We start from the raw sequence: 23,195 nt of genomic DNA, 5'->3' as shown, positions 1-23,195 counted from the left end.
ATCTGGTGCTCTGTAATGACTTCATATCTCTAGGGGCTTTCTCTGAGGCTGAGAAACAGTAAAATTCAGGTTTAAAGTTGACAAAGAGAATGTCAGATTTCTCTTGTGTTTGATTAAGGTGCTGTATGCCCATACATATATGACTCAATACAGAGATAGTAAAACTTCTTTGGGTATCAAGAACAATATGGCTATATTAGCACAGAGCTCCATCTGAGCTAGTGTACCCTGCTGTTTAGCAAGGCTGATTAGACCAACTGAAATGTCACTGACATGGCTACCGTGCTTCTGGTACATGAATTTTCTCTCACAATGAGCTTGAAACTAAACTATGCTGTGTATGCATTTTGTTCCAGATGTGGTGCTTATACCATTAGCTTACCCATTATGCCTACTTGGTAACAGTGGTTTCAAAGAGAGACCAAAAATACCAGTGACTGAACTGAAATGTCTGAGTTCGAAACTAATTTTGCTGAAACTTCTTAAATTATCTTACCCATAGGTACTTCAAATGAAAGCATTCCTCAAACTGCCACGCAACCAGCCATTTCTCCACCACCAAAGCCTACAATCTCTAGAGTTCTTTCCTCAACGCATCTATTAAATCCATCTCCAAGAACTTCAGGAAATGTTGCAACAAAAACACCTAGCCCTGTCACAGCAGTGAAAAGGACATCATCTCCCCATAAAGAAGAGTCTCCCAAGAAAATAAAAATTGAAGAGGTATTTAAGACTTTGAGATCATAACATACCAATGTCCAAAATATCGAACACTTATTTCTCCTGCAGAGAGCTGATTCTCGTATTCTAGGATTCAAGTATCTGGTTTATATTCCCTACTTGGATTGTGTAGGTTCTTTATGTATTCAGTTTGCTTAGGTGTTGGTATCATTTTTGTTATGCTGGTATTTGTCATATGTGACACACTTATTGGATTAGCACAAATGTTTAGGTTCTAAGTTCTGGTATTCTTAAAAGCAGATTTTTTTGCATTATGAGACTGTAAGCCCTTCAGCTGATCCTGTCTGTAGAAACACTTTGACCTCTTACTTTCATGTTTTTTTCTTTTTTTAATACTGTATTTTTATAAAAAGTTTCTGGGTTTTTTTGCATTTCAGCAGGATGAAATAAGTGAAGATACTAGCTGTATAGATGTGGATGAGCATGAAAAAATGGAAACTAAGGTATGTGTGACTAGATCATATAGTTTTGTTTAGATTAATTAAGACTTTTGAAAATTACTATGCATTTCCCTAGGCAGCGTAACTGATAGTGTTTGTAGATACGGTATAGGCTGTCCATTAAACATGTCAAAAGCATATGTTGTTTTTCAAAGCAGCTGTTAATATTAATGAATTGCAGTACATTACTCACTGTCAGGCTAAGCTGAGCCTCAGTACACTGTCACATAGGACAGTGATTTCTTTGGTCATTCACAGTGTTATGCATAGCAGAAACCTAATAATTTTTTTAGTCAAATTTAATTGGAGTAGGGATGTGTCTGTGTGCCTTGCTTTAGCTGCAGCCCAAACCTGATGAGCTTTATTCGTTTAAAGAGCACTTCTATGCATTCCATTGGATTTTTTTTGAATGTTAGACTGAGAATCCTAAAATCACGTGTGAACTTGTTCACTTTTTTATCTATAAAGCTTTCGAATGATGGTGATGGTGTTTGAAGTCCTTTCTGATAGAGAAATTATTTTATGCGATTCGGTAAACTCTTGGTGACCTTCAGAGATTCAAGCATGTTCCTCCAGTATTTTGTAATTTAGGAGACAATTTTTCTGCTTACCAGTGAGTAGAAAGGGTGACAGGCTTTGTTTAGCCATATGATAGCAGCTCTCTACTTGAACTGACACTGTTTTTATGGGGTGCGTTTTGCTATCCTTGGAATACTCTGGAAAATGCATTGAGAAATTGAGATATCTATTAGAACACCCAAGTGCTTTGATTTATAGTGTTTCCACACTCTTGAATGAAGAATTGTAATTTGTTATATAGTCGTCTTGAAATCTCTTTGAACTCAAGATAGGTGAAGACAGAAATGCATTTAATTCTAACATCCAAAATAGATCCTCTGGTTACAGATCTTTATAGTAAAAGATATAGGTAATCCTGTTAGGATTTAGAGAGGAGACTGACTTTTAAAGCTATCTCCTTAATTAGGCTGTTTCTTTCCATACATATTAACATAAACATATTTTGTCTTCATTGAAGTGGAAGCCTTTTATTACAGTAATGGTCTTACTATATGGTACCAGACAAACTAACAGGTGGTTGTCATTAGAAGGAGAATGTCCCTCTCTCCAGCTTCAGCCATGCAGTCCCACTCTTTTACTTGAAAAGCTGACTGACACTTATCTGGTCATCCAGAAAGCTRATTCAACTCATTAAATTGACAGGAAAACTGTTGCAGTGAAAAGGTGGAGAGGATTTTTTCCCAGATTAATGAGCTGAGTTAGTTTGTATATGGTCAGACAACTGCCAGCACTGGCACAAGGGGAACAAGCAGGACTGAGACCTCCTTTCTGGTGATAATGAACTAACTGCTCACCTCAGACAAGCAGTGAAACCCTACCCTTGAAACAGGTGTGATCTTGTCCACTTGACTGTTTAAATACCTCTTTACATTATGGAGGAGAAAGTCTGCTCCTCTGCAGCCCTTTGGTACTTAACCCACTGATAATCCCACTGTTTGTTATGACTCCTGAGCAAAACAGTTCCCCCCCCCCCCCCGGGTTGTTGAGCTGAACTTGCTCACTTGTTTGTGCAGAAGGGGATGGGGGCAGAGGACTGGGAGAAGAAAAAAGTAGATAGGACCCTCACCCTTTTTGAGCAGGCAAATGTTAGATTGGCTCATTTCTTGTGAAACTTCATCCTCTCTATGCATGTCCTTGAAATAAGATGTTTTCTGTTTAACCTTATATTCTATATCAATTTGTACATTAACAAATGCATGTAATGTAAACTTCAAAAAAGCCATGTACTTGCTCATTAGTAACTCTCTAGAAAGGAAGGTGATTTTTGACTTTTTGGGTAAGAGTGGACTTTGAGTGATTAACTTCTCCTCTTGCTCCCTCTTCTCCAAACAATTTTTTAGAGTATTGTAACAAATCCACAATCCTTTTGATTTTGAAGACTGTATCAGAGAGATGAAGATGAGGTCGTGTGTAGAGACTTAGGATATTTGGGCACCTATGGTCTTTAGAGAATTTTGGAGCTGTGTGAAAATTACTTACTGAGTGATGAAGTTGATGTTCTGGGAGTAACTGTCCCACTGTGGTCACAGAGATAGTTTGTCTCAGTCTTCATCTTCAGCTGTTTGTGAAATTGGTTCAGTGACTTAAGCTTAGTTCCTTAGTGTTAAAATAGTTTGCTTAATACTATATTTGTTATAAATTCAACTGCTTTTCCACTTCTCCGTAACATTTCACGTGGTCTTCCTTGATACTACACTTTTGTCTTTTATGAGTTGAACCATGTATAAGGTTTTCCAAATGTATTCTGCATAATAAACATTTATGTTTAAACAAGTGACAAATAAAAAGTGATGTTGCTTGTGTTGATGTCAAATTCCCAATTTGCAGAACATCCTCAGTGTGATGACTTCTGTGTTGTATGAGAATCAGTAGTGATGCAGCCAGCCATGCTTGCCTTTTTTGATATGCTCTATCTGTGCAACTTAAGGCATTCTGCTTAATGGAGTTCTGCATAAATAGCTGCATAACTGGAGCCTGCAACACTGTGTAGCCTTCAGAAGGGTATAAGCAAGTCATTTAGTTGAGGCTTTTGGTTTTCTAGGAGCAACTTGAGACAGAAGTGAATGTTACTTCTCAACCAGAACCTCTTCAGACAACAACTTCTCTGCAAGCTCCTCAGGTACTGGCTTTAAAAACAATGCATCTATGTGTGTGCTAGTCTGTGGTGACAATATTGAAATTAAAATGATCCAAGTGTTAAAAAACGTACAATTTTTAATATCCATTGTATGGAAAGTTGCTTGTTGTTACTGTCACAATTTTTGTGTTTTAGATGGTCTTTGATCTTATTGAATGTGCATTGTAGCTAAACATGTATGGCTTGCCATACAAACTGACTGAAGCCGGATTCGCTCTTCTGAATTGTGCCTTCAAAGTAAGGGGCTCAGTTTATTCCTTTGTGCTTTGCACATCACAGAATAATCCTTTCTAACAAGGAAACAAATGCTTTAAATAGCTGCTGTTCAAAAATGTCCTGGTAGAGGTTAAGAATGTCTGAAGCATAACTTCAGATTCTGATATTTGGTGTATTAGCCAGCTACGTTGCTTCACTGTAGATTTTATGAGTGGAAGGAGCATTGGAAAAAACTTAAGAATTCCATGGTATTCACTCTATATTTTTGTTTCTAATATTGTAACAACTTTTCCAGAATGTCTTTTGACTTTACTAGCATTTCTAAGCTTCTCTTGTTGCTCTTCTGATTGAAGTTTGATTTTTTTGATCACAAAGCATTTTATGCACACTTTACCCATGAAGTGTTGTTTAGCAAGTATACTGATTGAAAAAGGAGATATATTGCAATAGTACTAATCGTATTTGTTATCAAGCATTTTGAACTATGTGAGCAGTATCAAATGCAGGTACTAAAATTGTTTGGCTGAAACACTAAATGTTACACAGGCACTCTAAACTGCTTCAGGGAAATTAGTTTCTTTATAGATCACTTAGTGTACCAAGTTTATTTCTGCTAGTTGTTGAGGGATGATTATATAAAGTTTTGTATTTTTACAAATTGAGTGATCATTGCTGTAGCAAAGGTAATCTGGAAACCAATTTAGTGGGCCTCTTCTGTCATTTTTCAATATTTTCATTGGCTTTATTTAGAACACATTCCTGCTCATATTGGAATAAATAGAAATAATATTAAACAGCAGGTCAGTATGAACCAGAGAGTGGGCTACTGGCAGGAGGAGAGCGGTGGGGAATAGCTGGGGAAGGATCAGGATTGTCTAAGCTATTTGGCAGTGAATCCTTGTTTCTTTGGACTTTGCTATGGTATCAGTGAGTGCTAACGCAGTTGACTTTTTAAATGAAAATTTGAAGCAGTGATTTTAACGCAGTTTTACCCATGTATCAAATGTACTTTATGTAAATTTTGAACATCTTTAACATAAGGAAACTTTCTAATGAATCATGGGAAGCAATGCTTAATAACTGGACTATTATGATATAATGGATACTCGAAATAATATGCTGAAGTGGAGTAGAAGTACTTAAGAAGAAAAAAGAAGGGGGGAAAAAAGAAGAGAGACTGACCAGTGTAGAAATACAGGCTTCTTCGACATGTGAAAAATGAATGAATCATACTGAATCTAGAGTGTTTCTTTTTTATTTTGCTTCAGTTATAGCTTTGCTGAATGAATTCTAATTCTTTTAAGTGGGACAAAGCTGTTCAGATTATTGTCAAGGTAAAATTCTTATCRCAGTTGTCTAGTACTGTTTTAGAGTTCTTCATGCCTCTTCTTTGTAAAGCATTGAGAAAAATGGGAAATTTGGCTGTAAAGAGCTTTTAAATAGTATGAAATGAGAATGTATGAAAACGCATCCTTTCGCATTGGGGACAGTTTTTCATCGTTCATCCACAAGAGACATGGGGCTTAACACTGAGTTATTCAAAGCAATCTTTAAATACTAAAGATACAGATCAGATGGTATCGCCTATCAAGCACCCCTGTTTTGTGGATATTATGCTTTATTTACAGGTTATTARTAGGTCCAGCTTAATTTCTTGCACTTGTGGAAAAGAGAAATAGGTGCTATGAAGAGACAGTTGTATAGATTTTCCTTAATGACTGTGTAGGCAAAGGAAATGTCTACATCTCTACTTACAATTTGTAATTATCCTAATTTTGGTGTATTCTTAAATATTCTCTCAATTATTTTGTCATTGTTGAATTTGAGTGCCGGTTACTAAAATATTTTTCTTTTGATTTTTGTGAGATTAAAATACAGCTAAACAACTTCTCTTCTTTTCAGAAAACATCCAGTACAGACCTTTCAGATATCCCTGCTCTCCCTGCAAATCCTATTCCTGTTATCAAGAATTCAATAAAATTGAGATTGAATCGGTAAAAACAACCTCAGGGGTCCATAAACAGTATCTGCCAACTCAACCTGTTGTCTTCTAATGCTAGAAAAAAAGGAGAACGAAGGGTGCAAGACTAGAACATGATCGCAATGGATTTAGGTATATTTTGTGCACTTCCCTTTCTGGGCTAAAATCACCACTTGATTGGAAGTCCAGGTTAGTATGTGAAGCCAGGAGTACTATTAATGTGTTAGCAACAGTTGCATTAAATATTTCGAAGGATTACTGCCTTTAAAAACATGAACACTATTTGTAGCCATATTTGACATTCTGATTAAATTTATGTTCGATGCATTGTTTCAAAATTTGAGATAAAACTGGCATAAGAATCCCTTAAATGCACTTTTATGTACTTTTTTTATTGGAGTATGACTAATTTTAGATCTTCAGCTGATACACTTTCATTTTATTGAAGAATCTCTTCAATACTAGTAATTTGCAAATTGGATGACTTTCTRTGGTATACTATGCATTGAAAACGGTGTATAGCATATCTAGTTCAACTGCCATCAAGCAGCAGTAAGCCTTTAAAATTAAATGTCAAATCTTGAGGTTATAAGACATATGTTGAGAAGATAATTGGGAAGGTTTTGGTATTGGTGGGACATGATTAAGATGTGGTCTACTTTTATTTATAGGATTATTTTAAGGTGCATACAGATCAGCAATCAAACAGCAGATAAACTTTCCTTTGAGCTAATCAATCTCCTTATACCCTTTTTGATCCCTTTACTATATTTCTTGGGAAAAGCTTTTGCGTTTAGTGTTTTTTTGTTTTGTTTTGTTTTTTTGCAGCTTGTATGCACAATATAGGACAAACAAGCCAGAACCCTTAATTTTTTTTTTTTTCCTACTTACCTTATCACAATACCTTGTGGCTTGTAGGCACAAATTCAAAATTTTGTCCCATGACTAAAATGTTTAAGAAAATAGTGTGCCTGTGAAAACTAATACCCATCTTGATGGCCTTTGAATCACTAAATATAAGATGATTTTTGTACACTCCATAAAAGTCCTGTATGCATTAAAAAGCTTCAAATTTTAAATAAAGACAAAAAGATTTTTCCCCAAGAATTTTAACCTTTTTATTTTAGATGGCTCATCAGAAATAGTTTTACATACTGAACAACATTGAACTTTTAAAAATCATATTTCTTGTAAGCACTTGACATCTAGTAAGCTCTCTTACTCCTATCTTTTGTTCTGTAGTCCTATCAAAAAGATTAGTAACAACTTTTTCTTTTAAAAGAACTGAATCTCTCATGGCAAAGAACATCAGTATTTGAGGAATGTGAGGGGTATCAGCAGTAATACCAGATGTAGATAACAAACTTCATGTTACTGTTACTTAGTCTGAAATAAGTGGGATGTCAAATCATACTTCTCATATTTTGATTAGCATGTTTTATGAACTCCCTTCTCCCATTGTGCTCCATCCTATTACATGTGCATCTTTCATGTTAAAATTAAATTACTTACACTCTTCCCCTTATCCTTCTAAATTAATTTTCCAAAGTCAGAGTGTAGCTTATCTTTTACTTAGGCTGTGCAGTAACTGAAGGGTTTTTTTTTGCCATTTGTCTAAGATGTCTAGTAAACAATACTTCTCTTTTCCTTGGCCTGTGCAGCCTGCTGTCGTCCACCCCCAAAGAAGGTTATATTAACAGTTGAAGTGTACAAGGTGTCTGTGTATTTTGTGTAGCTATGGAGTTTAGATCGAAATTGCCAGGCACAAATTTAGTCTTGTCATTTTGTTTACACATCGGAAAATCTTTTTCATTTTATTAAACGTTTCATGTAACTGCACCCAAGTTTTGCCAAGCTGGAAACTTGGAATCTTTTTCTGTATAGTGACTTTTTAATTCTAGTTTTCATAACCTGGAGATCAGACTGTTGCTTTCGCATGATGTACGTAGTGTCTCATGACTGGAGTTTGCTTTGTTTTATAGTATCTGTACTCCTTGTATTTTTCAAGAGCTATTTTGTAAACAGATGATGTATTTCTCCATTGAAAACACAATAAAAAACAGCACAATCCCATAGTTGCCTGATTTTTCTGAATGCACAAAACTTCTTTTACTCTTAATTCAAACTTGTCTGTTAGATTTTCTGCTAATATAAAACACAATACCACCTAAAGAAATAAATACTGCATAAAAGAATATTCTGTAAATAAACCTGATGTTGGATTTGGGAAGTAACAGGATGCTAAGTTTTAGTCTGTTAAAGGGAAAGATTGTGTGTTGTATGGTGGGTTTGAGTTTTTGGGTCTGGAGATGGAATTTATTGACAAACACATTTTAAGAGCATCTTTTCCCTGTCTCCTGATTAGGACTCCATTTCAAAATCTTGAACTCTTTAAAGGCTGACAAAACTAGAAGAAATGCATGCGTAAACAAGCTGGAGCTGTAWTGTTGTCTCTAAAAGTTTGAACTCAACTTTATTTAAAACACTAACTGTAACAGTCTTGGCATCTTACACTTGCTTTCCTTGCAAGTCACTCTCTCTTCCTTATGTCAGCAGATGGCACTATTTCTCTTCTTGTCAAATAGTTTAAGCTTGCCCTGAAATAAAAGTAAAAATTACAAATAGCTGTGCATCATTTGATTGATCTTCGTATCAGCATGAGCCCAATCCTGCCTATTGCTTGATGTGAGTAACTTTAATGAGTAGCCTGATTTTTGACTACAGTTTCTTTAACTGCTAGAACCACTGATGATTGTGGTCTTCATATTATAATTACCCTGCCTAAACCTTTGTGTTGTGTATATTTTTTTCACAGCATGCAATTGCTTGTCTTATTTAAAACAAATTCATCATCTTTATATCTTACCCACTCCTTCTCCCTTTCCTCTCAGCTGATGTTATTTATGGCTTTAATTCCTCTTATTTTTTCAGACCAATAAAAGTCTGCTAGTAGTAGAAATAGATTCCTGGTCAATGTATCTAAATCTACTGGCAATAGGGTTGTGTTTCTGAGTTACCTGTCATAGACATCTAGAAGTAAGTTCACGGACTCAAAGATCTGCAAACAAGAAGTTGAAAACTGCTGTTGTAGAGAAAATATTCAACATTAATATTCTGTGACTCTAATGGTTTTAGATATACTGGGTATCCTGATTTGAATTAGACTTTTGAGTTGATGACTTTTAACTAAACTTGTGCTTCTCTGTTGTGGGTAGTGAGTGTCATTGCAATGTCTTAGTGTTGTGGGGGTTTTTTTGGGTGGGGGGGAGGAGGGGTTGTTCTGGGATCATTTTGTTGTTCTAGAAACTCTAAAACTTCTAGCTGAGTAAGTAATGAGAAGAAAAAGGTATCAGTTGCTTAGTAAATGTATCAATACAAATATCAATTTTATTCAACAATACAAAATTAAGACTGAATACTTCAGCTTCTAGAATAACCAAAACTAATTCAATATAGCAAGAATATGTTACGCTTTACTGAAGCTGGAATCTATACTTAAATACCAAAAAAACTATGGGGTGAAGAGGAAGCAGAGTGATTATTTTGCTCATAATACATATTTTTTGGAAGTTGCGTGAATTCTTACAAAAGGCATTCCACATGTTAAAGGGATCCTGGCAGCCCTTGTATAACTCTGAAAACCCTAGACGAGTAGCTTTGTTGTGCTTCATCGCTGGCATCATGGCAGCTGAATGGAACTTACCCATCATTTGTCACTTAAATGCACAAGTCTTGAGGGTGCGCTCATGAACACTACATGCATTCATTAGGTGTGTATGCTGTAGGCTCACTTTTTAAACATCTCAGTGTTCATATTGGGAAAACATCAGTAATGATACTTTTTTTAGTTTACTTTAATAATCTTAGCAGAATTAAGGATCTGTTCAATAGAAACAAAGCATCTTGGATTTGCTGATAGAGGCAGATGCAGTCTGATACATTTACAAAGTTAAAAGTAATAATTTGAAATATCTACAAACATCAAACACCTGCTACTGTCATCACCAAAAGAATGCAAACTTTGATATCAAACTTCAGAGTGTTCTATTTTATTATGAAGAAGATAATACGGTGAGCCACTGCTGGATGTCCCATCTGTTTTTTGGATATTTAAACTCTTTTTTTCTTTTTTTTTTTTTTTTCCTTTAATGAAGTTTAGGCATATTTGTATTGTTCTGACTAAATTCTGGAATGCTATCTTTAGAAAAGTTTTTCTGCACTTAGTATGGGGATGTTCTCATTCTTGGTTTATTTAAAACATTTCACCAGAATACTGAGATAATAAAAAATATTGATGTCATTAAAGAAAAAAAAAAAGCTGAATGGTAACTGTGACCTGGTTAATTCTTTAAGTTTTTACCTGGTAAGCTGTAAAGATACTGCATTTAGAAAAGTCAAATTTAAGTTTCCTAATGGTTTAAAAAAAAAAAAAAAGCTGTGTTTTAATGGTATAATGCAGATATTATCAAACTTTGTTTTGCAGTAAATTACTGTTTTTTAAATAAGAATTTGAATTCAGACAAGTAATAGAAAAGGATAAAAAGGCAAATCACTATTGATGCAGGGCTATAAAAATTCCAACTTGTCGGCTAAGTAAGCTGCATGTGAATTTTTTCTTTTAACTTAAGAAAATAGCCAATGCATTTAAACTGCCCCATAATAACAATGGCCCACAAAGATACTGGACAGCTTACTAGTGGAGATGTCTCTTTGTCTGTCTTATTTGCAAGCTAGCACATTTATTTTATGAATGCATTTTATGTTTGTCGTCTTAAAAATAAATTTCCTCAAGACTACTTAAATATTGTATATATTTAAAAATCTACACATCAATCAAAACTTTTCATTTCATTTAAGGTTATTTTGGTGATGTTTGCTCCACCAATAATAACATAAAGGCTATAAAATACACTTTTTAGGGGGCATAAATGATGAATTATTAAAGTTGAATGGAATCTTAGATCACGTACCCTTCATTGAGAGGGCTATTCACGTTGAGCTRGGGGGAAAAAAAAGGCTTTTTAGAGGGGGTTAGGTGGGGGGGTTGATGTTTGAGGAATAATTCCCCCCCCCACACACAAAATAGCGAAGCTTGATTCATCTTTATCATTTCTATTTAGAAAGGTACTTCTTTAAAAAGCAGCTATGAGTTTAGAGCTGCAGCTTCGGCTTCAAATTTATTAAAATTTTGCCCTGTATGGTGTCTGATGCTGTGTGCCTTCCAGAAATCTGGCATGCGCATTGTCCTTGTTTGCATTCTCAGTCTGCAGCGGAGCTGTTAATAAAGAGATTGATGATAAAGTTGTTGAAAAGAGACAGTTGGACAGGACTGCTCGCCATGAGTGACAGAGGGCACGCTCTGCCTTCGCAGCCAAGAACGCTGCCCCCAGCAGAGCGCTGGCCATGCCTGGACGCTGTGCCAAGGCTGTTCAGCGCGTGAGGAGAGCGGTCTGCAGCTCATGAGAGCTTATATCTCTGAAARTGAGATTTTCTTAATTTAGGATCTTTGTGCAATTTTTAATTTAATGGCATCTGGAGATCAACTGCAGTTTCAGTGGTAATATAAAAGCTACTGTAATTAAGAAGCTTTAAAATGTTTTGTGAATGATCTGCTAGGACTTTAAAAAATATTTCATCTTATTCTGGTTCAACAAAGTGAAATAGAGATCTCTTGTTCTTAAAATTAACATTTTTGGCTTTTATGGGGAATAAATGTATTATTCATGTATTCAATCTAGATATTAGCTTCTGTAGGATTCTCCCTGCCAAGATGTCATAAACTTGATTCAGCTCAATCACATGGTTGGAATAAGAGAAGCCCAGAATGATGGATGGAAGCATTCATTGTCTCAGCCACAGTTTATCATGTGTAATTTTTATCCATTGCAATGTAGGAAACGACAACGCTAATGTAATGTTTGGTAGTTTAGGCTATCTGTTCATGCAGTATATTCGAATTCTTAGTGATTATTCCTACTGTTCTTAGTCCAGAAAAGCATGTGGATTTTCTATACACTAATGATCAATTTGACCACTAAATGCAATATGTCATCTAGGAATTTTTTTTTTCCAGTAGTATGTAGTATTTGTTGTTAGAAGATGCAGAAAAGATTTTCACAACCTTTTTCAAGAGTAGTAACTTTGAATCTGGGTTATTGAAACTGCTTTTTATGTTTTGATTTTTAATATGTTTGCAGGAGGAAACTTTTTTTTTTGGCTTGATCACATGCTTTATAGGTGGCAGTAGATCATTTTTTTGTGGAACAGCACAGAATTTTTCCAGTGCTATTCCCCCAGGACATTCTGATTCCTAAATTTTTTAGGATGGTGCAAATGCAGCTGAGCTTTTAATTTGGTCAAAATATATATTAGTTTCCTAATGAATCCACAAGCTAATACTTTCTTTCTTTCTCAGAGTTAATAAATAAAAGTTCAAGGAAAGGGCTCCTGTTATATGAGCTTTGATGGGCTCATTTGCAGTAGTTGACATAGGTACAAAAAGTTTCTTCTTAAATTTTACATCTTGATTGAAACTAATTAAAACACTCACTCACTCTGCTTTTTAGAGGTTGTTACATGAAAATACATTCTGGAGATTATCAAGTCTCTCAATGAATTTATTGTGATTATAGTAACCTAAGAAGTTCTTTTTAATGTAGGCATATAGGCTTACTTTTGCTTTTACACTTGCTTTGAGGGTCTAGGAACTAGTTCGTATTTTCAGTAGTGTAGCTCTGAATAAGATCTGTCTAGCCAGAAGCACGCTAGTTGTTTTGTCTTTGCAGATAAAGTCAAAATGGCAAGTTGTATCTAGTACCATTAGGATTTTTTTTAGCATTAGGAATACTTTTGCATTTAATTTACTGTAGGCTGTATTTTTAAAAATGCATGGAAGTTGCACTTTGAGTTATTATAATGACCACAGAGTTGCTTTCCTTTCTGGCCCATTAGTTTTTCAAAGATAACCTGAACATTTGTTATGAAAGCAAGTTTCTAGTTTTTGCTTAAAATTGATATCTCTAATCTTTTACTACTATTTAATGTTTTAGTGTGCTAGATTTTTAGATTACCTCAAATTACTTATTTTTACTGTCAGCATCTTTTGTTAAGTGTAAAACTGAATCCAGAATGACTAGCCCTAAAAACAAACAAACAAAAATCTGGCAGAACTGTGGATATGAGTCATCCTTTCTTGGACATTCCGCCAACATCGCAAGTCAGTTTATAGCAAAATGCAGGCACCAGTGCTGCCTTTTGCTGTAGCAGCTCATTCCGGTGCTATAGGATGTTTCCTGTTACAAAATAGTCCTAGTATTTTAGTCCCTTTGAAAGTAAGGGGGTCCTATTGGTCATATTATATCAAAGATGCTTCARTTTGGTTATATGAGGAAAAAATAATATATGTAAACAAAAAAAACCACCATAGTTCATTGCTATGATGTGAAGCAGTTTGTTACAATGACTGGCTCGCAGCAGTCAGACTCTAATCTTGACTTGCTTGGGTATGTATGACCTTGACTGGATTATTGACTCTTCTTTGCTTCAGTCTTCTTGTATGTGAAATGAGATCAGTGATTATCGGATGTTTCACAAATATTGGTTGAGAATTTGAGAACATTTTGGAATTTTCGTATAGAAGATGCTTTAAAATTATTCTTTTTTTTTCAACTGTAAACATGAATTATGCACCACTTGAGACTCATAGGGTAGTTTTTGAATCTGTTTTGTATTAGATATGTTTTCTTTAGATCTTGCTGTAAATTAGCTGTAAGGACATCATCTGAAAGAGGAAGGTACCTACAAATGCTATTAGAACAGTGTTCCAGTGGAAGGAAAACAAAACTGGGCAACGTGGTGCTGTTTTTATCTGGAACCATAGACGTTGCATGAGTCTGTTCATTTGGGTTCTTCACAACAGTGAGAGTTAGGGTTTTAATTTTTAAGGGCAAATTACTTTTGAAGAAAACTTACCTACTTTTGTTTCTGCTGCTTAAAAAAAAAAAAGTCCTGATTTTCTTTTAGAAGGCCTGAAAACTCTAGATGAACAGCATATTAGTTTTACAAAGCAGCAGAAAGTGCATTACTCCTGCACTGCTTACAGTATTGCACAGAAATGTTACCTTGGTTTACAGAAGTTAGTCTAAGCAACTAGTGGAAGCTCAAGTTTACCACCATTTTGAGGGGCAGCCTGTATAACACTGAAGAATAAAAACTAGAAGTAACCAGGAGACCCCTGTATTTGCCACTTTGACAATAGTCCTAGGCTGACTTATTTCATGCTATTTAAAAAAAAAAAAAAAGCATCTATACTTACACTGGTGAATAGTGTGATCCCAGTGATCCTGTTTTCCTTCAGATCTTTTCAACAGCTTCCAGTATTTCCTAGTTAACCTCCAACTCTCTTCTAAATAGTCCTGTTATTTTAAACATTCCTCCTTGTACTTCTTTCTACCTGGAATAACTAAACTGAGGAAGCAAAAACTAAACCTAAGTGGGAGAATGTTACATTAATACCTGCTACATGTTTTGATATTCAAGACTTTTATCTTTCATTATCTGATCTGAGGTCCTGGTTCACTCAGCTTCTAAGGCTTGCCCTAGTTTCTGCTTTAGCTGTGTTTTTGTTGGCCCCTGAGCACGTTGATCTTATCCCTCTGCCTTCCCACACAAGCACACTTAAACTGTTGTTTCTGGGAGATGGGTTGCAATTAAAAACCATGAATACAAAAGAAGCTGTGCTGGGGTTGGGGCGTGTGGGGATGGGGTGAGGGGTGACATGGTATCATGAAGCTTCAGCTTGCCTGGTCCTATCTGAAGTAGGACACTTGACTTCTTAAGTGAAGTTGTGTTGCAATATCTTTGGCACTTCATCTTTTCTGTGAGCAATTGTAAGCCAAGGCTACTTATCATCAGGTCGGGGGAAGAAAATATGGGAACAGTGTCCTCCGGTGAGCATCTGGTCAGCCAGGGAATAGAATTTGCTCAGGATCTTGGAGTCGTTTCTAATTCCCTAGTGAAAAGGTTAATAGCAGTGGCCTAGATGCTATGACACTAAGATCCTTGGGGAGAAAGGAGTTTCTTATTTATTTAGGTGTTGGTTATGTGCTCGCAGATATTAAATTCAAGCTCTTCCTCATAAAACAGTCAAGGGAAGATGCTTCCCAGTGCCCACTGGTCAAAAAATTACAGTATATAAAAATGTTAACTCAAATCCTATGTATATGTTGTTAACTGCCACTGGGAATTTTTCTATAGTGTATAGAACCACTCTGGAGAATGGACTTTTTATGTGTTGGACTCAAAGTGTAATATATATCTTTCTAATAGTTCTTTTAAAGCTTTCTAACTATTTTCAGACCTATAAACTGTGGTGATTGGTTCTGTACATAGTGGAATATGTATGAGACCTTATTTAAACAGCCGTGTATATTTCCACTGATTAAACTAAAAACTGAAATATGGGTGATACAGACAGGAGAAGCCATTTGTCCAAATGACTCTTGGCACCTGTCCATTTTTTCTCATTGGCATTATCATATTTTGGACTTATATAAGCACCTTTCAACTGATGATCTTGAAGCTTTTGCAAACATTAGTTAAGCCTCTTGATGCCCCTGTGAGCTAAGTGAATTCAACAGATTCACTTTAGATGGGTGAATGAAGCCACAGAATAGTTGTCTTGCCCAAGGTCATTTAGTGATTCAGTAGCGGAGCTAGGAATTAGAAAACTAGCTGCCTGACTCCCCTTTCTAATTGCTAGATCTAAATCATATTCTTCCAGATAACTGCAAATGACAGCCAAACTTTCACAAAGGGAACGACTGAAACAACAAGCAATTGTGGTTCATATTCCAACAATGAACGTAGCTTTTCTATAATTCTGAACGGTTACCAGTCTTCGCAAAAATAATTTTGCTTCATGCAACCAACCCAGTAAAATAATTAAAAAACAACAAAAACCAAAGCTCTACCCCCCCGCCCCAACACTACAACCTAAAACTACAGTTTTATCCATTTTATTTTTCCTTTCTGTACCTGCTGTTATCTTTTCATGGTTAACTTACCTGTGTTGGACCCAAGAAAAGGCTATGCAACACTTTACATATATTCCAATCAGGAAAGTGATTAGCAGAAGTATGCACTAGGGATGAGGAAACATAAGAAAGAACACATCAGAATTTTACAGAATGTATCTTGTGACTGCACACGTTTTTGTTGCCAGGTTGAAAAATGGAGAAAGCAGGCTTGCTGTTTGCAGTATGTGAAATGTGTATATGTATAGAATGGTACCTGTTGTAAGAGCCTTTCCTTTTTATGGTACCTTCATGCAGGACATTATTCTTGCCTTAAGAAAAGGAAAAGGATTTTTTCTCTTCTATTTTTTGTAGTACATGAAGTGTTTTAGAGGTTTTTTAGGACATGATGGTGCCAGACCCAATGTCTCTGGTGTTGATTCTCCTTGCTACTAGTCAAATAGTTAACCCTGCTAGTTAGTTTAATGATAACCTAATTGATTTTTTTTTTCTTTCTGCATCAGTGTCAAATGCCTTTATTAAACTAAGGGCTCACTAACGATTTCCTTTAATCTTGTGTTTCTAAGCAGACGGTTGAAGACACTGTGTTTCTGAAGGCACTTCTTGCAATGCAAACTGTACCTTTCCCAGGGGTATCTCCAAGAAGTTACAAATTAAGTCTTCCTGCAGAAGTTAGACTTTATATGCATTATACCAGTCCACATATACACACACCACTAAATTGTACTGAAATTTGATGGGAAGTGGCAAGGATTTTTGTGGTAAGGAAAAGAAAAATTGGAGGCTGCTGTGGGGAGGACGGAGAGAGACTGCAAGGGTGAATATGTGAAGACAACTCAACAACCATTTTATTTCCCAAACTGATGATTCTCCTGCTTATAGGTTTTGCCTATTCTTGATGCAAGAAGAAGGACACAGCTCGAGTCTGGAGTTGAGAAGTAGATGAAAGATGATTACTTTGTCCAAGAACTGATCACAAACAGTTCTGACTTCAGGTGTCTTCATTTTCATGAAGGTTTGGTTAGAGGATATGAAATAATACTGTATGAATGTTTGTGGTATATCATGCCCAGTATTTTTCAGTTACTTTTTACATGTGGTAGTATACACCTATATAGATTGATACCCAGGTAAATAGAGTTGTTTCTAGTCTGGCAATCAAATAGTACACAGAATACTGCACAGTAATGTTAGAAAGCTCAATAACATCCTGAACAAACTCAGTCTGATTTGATCTTATAATACCTTGCTTTTCTCAGAAGTGCGTACTGAGATTGTGGTGCCCTTGTTTAGTGGGGGAAAAAGAATTAATCCAAACCAGAATCAGAAAGCACATTGCAGGAGCAATCTTGCAGAGATTCAAATTTCAAAATTTTGCATGTTTTGAATGTTTAAATTCAAAACATTGAGTAAATTGAGTGTAGGAAGGCTATAATACATTCTTGTTTGATTCAAGTTAATAGACTGGAGCTGACTTTCTAATATTTTTAAGATGCAAAGCTAATGAGTATACATACTAGTCTAACTTTAAAAATTCCTATTTGAAGTTCTAAGTACATGCACAAACATCTATGAAATATATCTAATGTTTGTCTGTATCTCACTTAAAAACTTTTTTTTTCTTAAAATGACCTGTTTAATCAAATCTACATAAAAGAAAAAGCTTTCTCTATCAAGCTGTCATATATGTGACTCTAATTTGTTAGGGAAAATCCTGAAAAAGAGATGAATTTTGTGCCATGATCTGAAGCTCAGTGGACATAGACCCTGTCAAATTTGGATGGTAGACAAGTAACTTCTTAAGATGAAGGATGGCTTGTATGAAAAACTCTACCCTCAATAGCCTCTCTTCTAAATCACTGAGATATGATGCACTTTCCTTTTTTGATGAGAAATCCCACCACTTACAACTTGTCAGGGTGCCGTTAATTAATTTGCCTTGCTTCCTGCTGGCTGCACTGAAGCTGAACTCGAACGACCAGTAGTAGGAAGAAGTTTTGCTAGTGTGCGAACAATGATGCTGCACAGCCCTGATGATGCACAATGTGCTGGGTTAGGTCGCATCCTATGGATAGGATCAGGATGTTGGAATACGTCTGAGTGCACATATACTTCGTTGTAACAGCTCCGTACACAATTAGTATTGCTATGCACTCCCTCCTTCAGTGCGTTGCATCTCATTAGCAGTCTTTTTCCATGGAGTGTAAGAAACTCCTTTTGACCAGGGCATGATGTTTACTTCCAAACCTGTGTACAGCTGGCATAAATCCCTTCAGGCTGTGGTCAGAGCTGGAAGTTGGCTATTAATACAGACTTGTTCTTTGTCATGGTATAGACTTAGAGAAAAGAAGAAGCAGGTGCCCTCCTGGCATTTTATAAAGAGTCATTCATGAATACAAGATAGTGCATTTTGCATATTAGCGTGAGTGCCAATATAAACCCAGCTGTGTGCAAAATAAAGTGAAATATGTATTTCAAAAACTAGGCCACAGCTTTTCTATGGTGCAATCTGAAAGCATTTGAATCAACTTTGCATATGCATAGCCGTTTCTTTTAAAATGATATTTTTCTTAATTTTTTTCTTTAAATGTGGTGATTTTGTAACACTTTTCCCAAGGTGATAAGACAATAATGTGGGCAAGAGCTGAGGAAAATATGGACAGGTGCCACAAAACGCATCTTAAAAATGCACCTCTGTGGCAACTCTCCATCTTCTTCTCTGGTCGCAAGCTGGAGCCTTCCTTTTGTGTGGAGCTCGGATTGTCGTGTTCCGCCTATGACTGTTTCTGAGAAGGCCATCAGTGCCTTTTCTTGGGACTTTGGTGAGCTTTAGACCAAGCTCTGTGAAGCTAAAAGCTTTTGGCAATAAAGAAGTGCCCAGTTTTTGTAGCCAGTTAATGATTAAATTCAAGATGTGTTTGTTGACTGCAGTGAAGGCAACGCTTATTTTCCAGGACTTGTAGGTGGTGCATGTTTGAGAGATGTTACAAGCTTTTCCTTGCACCAAATCCCAGTCAGTACTTTTTTCTAAAGAGAACAGAAATTGGCTTCTCGTTGCCTGGTCCTGTGATCCCCTCCTCCATTGTGAGCAGAAAGAGGTGAAAGGGGGAATATAGTGAAGGAAAGTTTCTGCCTTGGTCTGTCAGGGTTAGTTTGCCCCTGCCCTAAGCTGGAAAGCTGGAGCACAAGCTGCTCACAGGATCATTTGTGTAGTGAATTTGAGTCTCTGCTGCCCATTCCCTGCTGTGGGAGCTGCGCTTTCAGACTGTAATTCTTGCATGTGCGTCCAAGGGCTGCCCCGAAGGGCGCTCCTGTCTTGAGAAAGCCCGTGGGAAGGCGATGTGGCCTGCGGTTTAGCCTCCCGCAGGGACCCCGCGCCAATGCCAGCCGGAGGTTGYGGCAGGCATCGCCCCTGCTCCTCCTCTGTCAGTCACCGGCCTCTTCAGCACAGTCCGGCGACAAGCCGGATCGTCACCGAGGAGCTGGTGGCCCGGCCTGCCCTGAGAGCCCGCCTGTGGGTTACAGCGAAAACGCTCTCCTTTCCTGAATGAGGACGTTCGGGTATGTATTAAATTACCTACTGGGGTCATGGAGGGCACATCGGTGTTGCAGCAGGAAGCTCTTCACCACGACCTATGCTTCCAAGTTTTGCAGTCTAACCAGTAGATGACACTACCTACTTTTTTGTGCGCTTCTCTTAAATCCTGTAATGGATCCATCTGCATTCATATGCAGTTAAAAATTCTGATCTGATGGCAATTCATTTTTCTGCAATGAATTGTGACTGACAGAGTGGTGGTAACAAAAGCAGAGGAGTTTGGAGCTGCATGTGTGCACTTGTGAAATGAATATGTGGGGGTTCGAGATGCACGGATGATAGAAATTAATCTACGTAGAACTATATCTGATCTGTTTTGATCTATGGTTAGCAGTGTTTTGTTTTAGTAGGAGTCCTTGGTTTTTGCTAACAGGTGCTTGGCTTTAATAATATTCTTTCACTGTTTGGTTCTGGTAGATTTAATAGCATAGTGGCTAAATTGAATTTAGATAGCTTATCCTGTATATGTTTAGAGATAAGAAGTTCATTTAGGGATTAGGGAATGCTTCTTGTATATGCACCATTAAGCATAGCACATCTGCTACTGAACTAGCAATCAGCAGAATATTGACAAAAGTTATAAAGAAATCTTTTTGTTCATTTGAACACACGTTTATACGCAAGCTTCTAGATGCTTACGTGATGAAAGAAGTAGCTGCTAGAGCTGTAAAGTAAATCCAAATTCATACTGTGCCTGGGCAAAAGCAGCATACTGATCTTGGTTAAAATCTGTTGCAGTGAAAGTGGGGCGAATGAATAGGTAGTAAGAAAGAAGTAGGCCTCTCTTACAGCAAAGGAACTGATTTACCTTTTAGCTGCAATTTTTGCTTTTAAGGGAGAAAGAGAGTTTCTCTTCTGGTAGATGGGAAGAAGCTGAATAACAATAAATTGTGAGAATAGCAAAACTAAAATACGGCCTTTTGTACATTATTTATTTTAACCCCAGAGTTAGGCCTCTAAAAGTAACCTTTAGAGCTGTATTCGAAACACAACACCCTGTTTTTTCTTAAGAAAACTAAATGCTTTAGTTAATGAGGAAATAGATAACTGAGTGAAAACCCACTGTTCTGGATCATCTGGAAGAGAGGGGAGCGGAGGGACCGCAATTACTGATGCTCATCAGCTTGTAACCAAAACCAAGGAGGGAGCAGTGAAAGGGGAAGGGGAGTCTTCAAAATCATCAGGTTACCTAGTCCTTATTCATACCAAATATTGCTTTATATTGCAATAAATTTGCAATATTGCAATACTGCTCTATATTACAATATCACTTTATATTGCAATAAACAGAAAAGTCATTAAACCTTTGTAATGTGGAGATGAGCCATTCAGAGATGCGGGTGGTTCTTTTGAAATGTCTGCTGTAGAGGAGATCTGCGTGCGTGTATACGCATGGGCAGCTATACTCCCACCAAGCAGTTCAGGGAAGCTTTTCTAGGCTATTTATATACTTTATGGCAGGCTGTTTCCCTTATAAGAGGAAAAGCTGATTCACGCTGGTGTGGAAGCTGATTGTGCTGCCAATGGGAGAGGCAAATTTTAGGTACATGCGGATAATTAAGCAGGAGATATGTATGGCTGTAACAACATGATTCAAAAATATGGATTTTTTTTTTCTAAATGACATGTTTGCGTGCTAGTGTGCAGGGCTCAACTGCAGGTGTCACTGTTAGATCTAAAATAATGGCTTCTTCTTTGGCTGTTGCTGTCACAATAGAATCTTTTTCCTACCAAAGTCACACTTGTGATAGTAATGTAAAATGTAGAGAATGTGCAGGAAAATGTCATCAATTCATGCTGTATGTGTGTGCACACGTGTGCTTATATGGGTACTGAAATACATTTTTTAGGTGTCTATCTGTACATTATATGCCCCCCAGGAGCTAACTCAGAATCTTTACAATAAGCTCAAACATCTCTACAAATTAGACTTACAATGTTTTGAAATCTTCCCATGCTTTGGGATGGGTATTTAACTTCCACTGACCCTTAGCAAAGTGATGATGCAGTCTCTAATACAGCTGTAGAATATATAAGTGTTAACATGGGGATTTGATAGTGAGCATCTGAAATTGTTTAGTGATTTGCAGTAGCCCAGTAATTCCACTCTCTGCAAATGATTTTGCTTTTTATTTATTATTATTTTTTTAATATTATCTGGCACTTACTGTGGCAAATAGGCCTGATTTTGTCTGTGATAGTTTATCAGATAATGAGTAAAATGCTGCATGTTTGCGCTCGTGCACTCTCTAATTTTTTTTAAGAAAGAAGAGGGAATAAGAAAGAATTGAAAAGAGAAATTTAAAAATCCTTTCTTATGGCTAAAAATTATAAAAAGATCTTCCCCTATGCCTAATTTGAAACTACAACATATTGTTTTGAAAGTGAACAAAAAATACGATTCTGAATATATTTTGGAGTAGCACTCCATAAGCTTTTTAAACAAGAAATTTTAAGAGAAATGCAATATTCTCATTTAAGTACCAATCTTCACAGCCTGTTCTTTCCCACCTGGATACCATGCCTTCAAAGCTGGTAGTCTGGTATATGACAGTGATTAGCTCACTATATTAACATTTATGGTGCTCTGTGGATTTTCTTTTGGTGATAGMGTTTCCTAAGTATTTATGCAATTTTATAAAGTATATCCCTAGTCTAGATTGCTTTATTTCTCTTATTTTATTCCCAGTTTTCACTACTTTTTTTTAAATGTTGTGCTATGCACCTTCGTGAGGTGTCTTTTTTGTTGCTTTTCTTTTTTTTTACTCAAATCCTTTCAAATGCTTTTGGTAAAACAAATCATGAGATTGAAAAATACTCTTTCCTCAAACTAGACAATAGTTTGTTTCACTTGTGTGTATAAATGTATATATTTCTAAATAAGCTCACTCTAATTGAATCCTGAATGTTGTGGAGGGATTTATCTCCCCCTTCTTAATTTTTCTCAAAACCTAGAAATGAGAAAATATTTTGAGGTGGGAGGAAAGGGAGGGGGAATAGAAAAATAAAGCAACAAATTTTTGAATAAGAATGACCCATGTACTGTGACCGGAGGGCAAATGCAAATGTCTGTTTTCAAACACAGACTCGTGAATTCTTATTAGGGGTTCGTGACTGTGCCTCCAAGCACATCATTACATATTCATAAGTGTGAGGAAAATAGACTCCTTCCACATTCAGGTGTGTTCAACTAAATACTGCCCCTTTAATCTTAAAGAACAGCTCATTTGGTCTATTTTCTTCAGTTCACWAAGTGTTAAGGGAGTATGAGATAAAAGATGCACACACACAAAAAGAAAAAGAAGCAGCAATATTCCACAAAGATCTTTTTAGTGTCAACTTAAATGCACACAAATAGCAGATGATGATCTCTTTTATTGGACTAACATTTATCCAGTAATATCCACACACTTTTAAAACCATTGAGACCTCCTCTTCAGGTGTTCATTTGAATAGAAATAGCTGAATG

At 36.5% G+C, this 23,195-nt stretch overlaps 1 protein-coding gene across 5 annotated transcripts in view; it reads left to right on the top strand.

Annotated features, from left to right (window-relative positions):
• Window positions 1–8,169, top strand: part of PAPOLA (poly(A) polymerase alpha) — a 49,677-nt gene extending 41,508 nt beyond the window's left edge. For all 5 annotated transcript variants that reach the window (XM_026079596.1, XM_026079595.1, XM_026079594.1 and 2 more), the window contains 4 exons: window positions 503–723; window positions 1,119–1,184; window positions 3,802–3,879; window positions 6,016–8,169. In XM_026079596.1, the coding sequence (XP_025935381.1) occupies window positions 503–723; window positions 1,119–1,184; window positions 3,802–3,879; window positions 6,016–6,111 (461 nt within the window). In that variant the 3' untranslated portion in view covers window positions 6,112–8,169. The remainder of the gene's footprint in view (window positions 1–502; window positions 724–1,118; window positions 1,185–3,801; window positions 3,880–6,015) is intronic.
• Window positions 8,170–23,195: the final 15,026 nt, after the last annotated feature.

Source organism: Apteryx rowi, unplaced genomic scaffold (genome assembly GCF_003343035.1).
Source record: "Apteryx rowi isolate R43461 unplaced genomic scaffold, aptRow1 scaffold_5, whole genome shotgun sequence".
Classification (NCBI taxonomy): Eukaryota; Metazoa; Chordata; class Aves; order Apterygiformes; family Apterygidae; genus Apteryx; species Apteryx rowi.
Note: the sequence above shows the minus strand (reverse complement) of the source record. Positions and strands in the feature narration are given on the sequence as shown.